Source organism: Barbus barbus, assembly GCF_936440315.1.
Source record: "Barbus barbus genome assembly, chromosome: 32".
Taxonomy (NCBI): Eukaryota; Metazoa; Chordata; class Actinopteri; order Cypriniformes; family Cyprinidae; genus Barbus; species Barbus barbus.
The window spans coordinates 17,399,062-17,405,061 of NC_136760.1; the positions used below are offsets into that span (position 1 = coordinate 17,399,062).

Below are 6,000 nucleotides of genomic sequence, written 5' to 3' on the forward strand. Positions count from 1 at the left end.
ATCCGTTTTAACTTTTAAAATTTAAAATTCACTTTCCCCCCCATTTGAATTTTTCCAAACTCAGATTTATATATATATATATATATATATATATATATATATATATATATATATATATATATATATATATATATATATATATATATATATATATATATATATATATACACACACACACACACACACATACATTTTTCTAGACTGTTTTAATGGTTAAATCAAAATTGTATTAATCAAAAAGCCAGTCTAAATAATTGAAATCATACAATTATTTAGTTAGTAGCAACAGTATGTAAAATGTATTACCCAAAAAATTATTAATAACAAAAAATGTTTCTTGAGCACCAAATATTTAAATGATACAAAGCATATTATAATGATTTCTGAAAGAGCATCAATAAATTACATTTTAAAATATATTCAAATGTAAACTGTTATTTTAAATAGTAATAATATTTCACAAATATTACCGGTTTTTACTGTATTTTCAATTAAATTAATATAGCCTTGGTGAGCTTGACTTTTTAATTACTTTTTTATTTAGAAAAAAATACATGCAGCCCATAAATATCTACAATTGTCAATATCAAGCCAATAAATATTTTGATAATTTCAAAATTAAATTTTATATATATATATATATATATATATATATATATATATATATATATATATGCACTATAGAAATTCACTATAATAATAATAATTCATTACATCTATATAGCGCTTTTCTAAGCGTTCTACATTGTGAGGGGGGTGTCTCCTCGTCCACCACCAGTGTGCAGCATCCACCTGGATGATGTGACGGCAGCCATAGTGCACCAGAACACCCACCACACACCAGCTTACTGGTGGAGAGGAGACAGAGTGATGAAGCCAATCAGTGTAAGGGGATGATTAGGAGGCCATGATGGTCAGAGGCCAATGGGGAAATTTGGCCGAGGTCACACCTCTACTCTTTTCGAAAGACATCCTGGGATTTTTAATGACCACAGAGAATCAGGACCTCGGTTTAACGTCTCATCCGAAGGACGGTGCTTTTTGACAGTATAGTGTCCCGTCACTATACTGGGGCGTTAGGACCCACACAGACCACAGGGTGAGCACCCCCTGCTGGCCTCACTAACACCTCTTCCAGCAGCAACCTAGTTTTCCCAGGAGGTCTCCCATCCAGGTACTGACCAGGCTCAACCCTGCTTAGCTTCAGTGGGCAACCAGTCTTGGGCTGCAGGGTGATATGGCTGCTGTAAATATCACCCTCTTTCTATATATTCACTATAGAAATTTAAGTGAAATTTCCATGGCTTTAAAATATATATTTTTTAATTTCTTTGATATTTTAAGGCCTGGAAATCCTAATTTTATCATCACGTACCCAGGTTTTCCATCACCACAGGAACCCTGCTAGTTTTATGTTGCAGTTTATAATAAAGCTGCAGGCCAACAGTTCAGTTTGCTCCTCAAAGCCAATTTTTACTTGTGTTTGTCACTTGCCACTTTGCCCTGTGTGAACAGCATCTGTAAAAGAAAAACCCATAAACATAATAGAGATATAAAGCAAATTTCAGTCCTACCTGCAGTGCGCTGTTTAGGAAGCAGCTGTTCTGACCCGGCTCATTGCTCAGGCCTTTGCTGGGAGCGATGGAGGTCATGTTGCGTGGGGTAAACATCCCCTGCAGCCCGCTGCTGCCTGAAGCAAAGTAGTTCCGCTTCCACGACATGGGTCCAGCTCCACTTCACCCTCCAATTACAAGAGCCACGTCCTTCCCCAGCTAATCACGCTGGAGGAGGAGGGCATCCTGAACACGGTGCAGACGAGTGTGTGTGAGTGTCTGAATGCGAGAGAGAAAGAGAGCAGTGAGTGTCTGTGCTGGGCTGGTCTTCTATGTCACTCCCATGAGAGAGGGTTTGGTCAGTGATTACAAAACGAAAAGTATAATGAAGGAATCTGCTGGGATTTGGTAACAGGTGTGAATATAAAAGTGATGTTTTCTCTTGAAAAGGATGGGAGGATCTCAGTAATGTCTGTCTGTTGCGACTAAATGGCTCCCCACACCTGAGATGGTAAAGTGGGGTCAAATGTAATGACTGGCCTGGTTAAAACCAGCTGTGTGACTGTTGCAGTGTTTGTTGGAGGAAGTGTGGTCCGAGACACTGTCCTCACGCTGTGATGTCCGCTTTCTGTCCACTGCCTGCTCTTGACCTCTGAGCCTTCTCAATGTGTTCTCTCTTAGCCCAGCTGATCTGAAAAATAAATAAGAATAAATTACATTAAAAAACATTCCTTTTATTTTTCAGGTCTAGGGCAAAAAAACATCATTTTCTTTACATATTTATTTTAACTTTAACATAGCTTTGAATTTTCTGTTGTACTCTCCTTACACAAAAGAACATGTAATCCCTTCAGAACATGAACGTGATAAATGACTTGGTGGATTCTGCGTCTCAGACATGCACCATGCCTCTTTTCATCTGTCTCTCCCCTCTGATTGGCTAATCCAAGGAAATAAATATTTTACACATGAAAGGTTTTACAAATGAAGATGTTTTTGAAGTCTAATATGTTCACCAAGGCTGCATTCAAAAATACAGAAAAACAGTAATATTGTGAAATAAAAGAAAAAAATAAAAGAAAAGAAGCTGTTTTCTATGTTGATATACTTTAAAATGCAGTGTAATTTAGTCCTGTGAAATCCAGCCGTTACATTTCTTCAATGTCACATGATCCTGATACATGATATTCAGGATTTTTTGATTAAAAGAAAGTTTAAAATAGCAGCATTTCTTTTGTAACATTATAAATGTCTTTACTGTCAGTTTTGAACAATTTAATGTGTCCTTGCTGAATAAAAGTAATAATTATAAAAAAAAAAAAGATATCTCGATATTATTTTGGATTTTTTCAATAACGATAATTAGACGATATTTTGCAGAGTGTGTTATTGTGCTGATATCTGACTACCGTGGACAGCTGCAGTTTTTGTTATTTGTCATATTCTGTGTGGTCAGTTCACATCAGTGATTAATTCATCTTTTCATTTAAGTTTTAATTGATTTTTACCTTTAATAAAGCTAATTTTTTCTAAACGTGTACATCTTTTGAGTCAAATTGTTACATTTAATCAGTCAATTAAGATAATACACATTTAGGCTGTTACCAAACAAATGAAACCAGTATCATCAAAATGAATCTTTGCAGAAGTTGCGTCTGAAGTGGCATTTAGATGTATTTACACACTATTTAATGCAGCTCAGCGGGACATGGAGTGCTTTAACCAGTTACAAATGCATAATGTTTTGGCATTTTAAACATATAACACTGAATACTGATATTTAAAATTATTTTAAAAATGAAAATAGACTTTAAATGTGAAATTAAAACCACCAGTAGGTGGCAGAATGTCACTGGTAATAAGGGAGTCATTGCGACTGAAGCGAATAATTTAATGGTTGATTCATTCAGGAACGAAGCACCGTCATATTGGTCAGAGAGCAAAACAGTGCTGTAGCTGTTTGGAATTATTTTTGTCAGCGAAATGTTACTAAAACATAAGTCTCTTTATATTAACTGATTGTTTATTGAACTGTTGTATAAAATCAATATCACATTTGTAATCATGCTAATTTTTAAAGAAAAAACGGCACTCTTTGTGTGATTTTAACTATATGAAACGTAAATATATAAATTTTCTACCCCCATATCTTGAATTTTGCCATCATTCTTAATGCATTTTAATAGACTGAATCATGCAGTGAAAGAACACACTCTAAATGCGCACGTGCACTGTTTAACCCGCTTCATCACCACATAGGCTAATGTATGCGTGCACTCCATAGGTGTTTGGTTTGGTTTTTGCTAAATACTCGATATTGTCAAATTGCACATCGCTAAAACTACAATTACGATATTATCGCAGACAATATACAATATATATTGCACACCCCTAGTTTGGATATGCCACAAATGAAACTACTATGAAATAACCAATGTACAAACACTTGTGATCACCACACATATGTTGAATTTTATATTAACGTGGAAGTTTTACAATTCTACAATTATTATAAATGCATTTTTCCTCATATTTTATTGAGAGACTACATGTAATATTCGTACTTAAAAAATGTATTTGTCCCACCACAGCATTCACTCAAAGCTTAAAAGGAAAAACACATTTCCTTATGCATTATTAAATGTAAAATTTTAATTTTGTAAATTTAAAACTAAAATCTTTGTGCTGGAAAAAAAAAAAAGTTTACAGCCATTTTTACTCCTCTCTTATGCACATAAAACCATATGTACATGAAATGCAAATATTTCAACCATGGTATACATGCAAAATCTCCACAGTTTTCAACCTGGAAAAAGCGAGTGAGAGAGGAAGGTAAAGACAGCAGCACTGCAGAGACCAAGCTTGCATCACAGAGCTGTCCTGCCAGGTTGGAGGCAGCAGCGTGCTGAGCAAATGTCCTATTCCCACTACTACATAAATACACTCCCACATTCACACACAAAACACACACTTTGTCCACATGGCCCAGCCCGAGCCAGAAGGAGGCCCCGCAGTGTGTCCTGCTCTCCTGAGGCAGAGGCATGAAGAGGGATGTTCTGATGTGGAAGAACAGTGAGTGTGACAGACCTGAGGCAGGTGTTACACGGGGTCATGGAGAAACATCTTTCCTGCTCTTCTTAATCAGGGTCAGCTCTGTGGAAGCTATAACTGCCTGCTGATCGATTCGAGTCAATGACAATTATTGTTGGCCAGTAAAACCAACTAAAAAAGATAAGCCCTTTCATATGTTTACCCAAACTTCCTAAGTAGGAAATATGTCAACACAGGATAGAAAACCTGGCTTGTCGAACCATTTAATGCAGACTAACAACAAGTTCATCAGTCAGTCTTCCTGTATTATGTTACCTGACAATCATATCGGTGTTAATAAGTGATCATTGTAATGCTGTGCATTGTATTTACACTGTATTGTCCTTTATTGACTTAAAAAGTAATAAAAAATAAATGACATTTATTTTTTTGTTACTTTTTAATGGGAAACTACACAAAATTGTAATAAAAAAAAAAATAATACAATTTTTAAATATTCAAAAATATATATATATTTAAATCATTTTTATGTGTGGAATCCAAACACCATGATGATCCACAAATTAATATTTTAATGGAATAAATTAATTAAATCTATACATAAAATGCATTATTAGGAAAACATTAATATTCAAGTTATTCAAAGTTATTTAATTATTTAAAAATTGTACATTTTAAATATTAAAAAATATTAAATATATGAGCAAAAAGTTGTCAAAAAAAATTTGATCTACAAAGTGACGTTTTAATTACGAAAGAGTCATCTATATTTTATTTCTATATCTAATATATCTATATTTTTTCATCTAGAGTAATAAATTAATAGCAAATTAAACTAACTTAAATTCATGTTAAAGACCCTAAATGCATTACAATACAGCAGAATAAAAACATTATTATGAAGAAAACATAAATACTCAAGTTATTTAAACTTATTTAAAATTGAATGTAGCCATTTGATGATAAAGGCTTTTTAATTCACAAGAGAATTTGAAAATATTAAATATATCTGCAAAAAGTAATGTCCAAAATATAATGATCCACAAACTGATGTTTTAATGACGTTTAAAGAAATAGTCATCTATATTTTTATTTCCATTATAATTAAAAGTAATAAATTAATGGGCAACTACAATATTTACACAAGTTATGTGAATATTTTTAAATATTAAAAAAAAAAGTAAATCATTCAATCAAATCAAAAAGTGGAATCCAAACACCATGTGCACGTTGCTAACTTTGTCAATTTATTTAAATTATTTTTTTATTTACTTAATGAAAATGTTTTGTTGGAGTCCATGATATGCATTTTATGGTAGTACTGTTCATTTTGGTTAAAATTAATGAACTGTTTATTTGTATTTTTCATACCTAAAAAAAATTGAATTTTTTTTAG

At 33.1% G+C, this 6,000-nt stretch overlaps 1 protein-coding gene across 1 annotated transcript in view; it reads right to left on the minus strand.

Moving 5' to 3' along the window:
* The window catches only part of LOC306852688 (ubiquitin carboxyl-terminal hydrolase 54-like), a gene marked incomplete at its 5' end in the record, with an annotated part of 56,220 nt that extends 54,499 nt beyond the window's left edge, over positions 1-1,721 (minus strand). The window contains one exon of the mRNA XM_079389722.1: positions 1,575-1,721. Coding sequence (XP_079245848.1) covers positions 1,575-1,721 — 147 coding nt within the window. The remainder of the gene's footprint in view (positions 1-1,574) is intronic.
* Between the last annotated feature and the right edge of the window lie 4,279 nt (positions 1,722-6,000).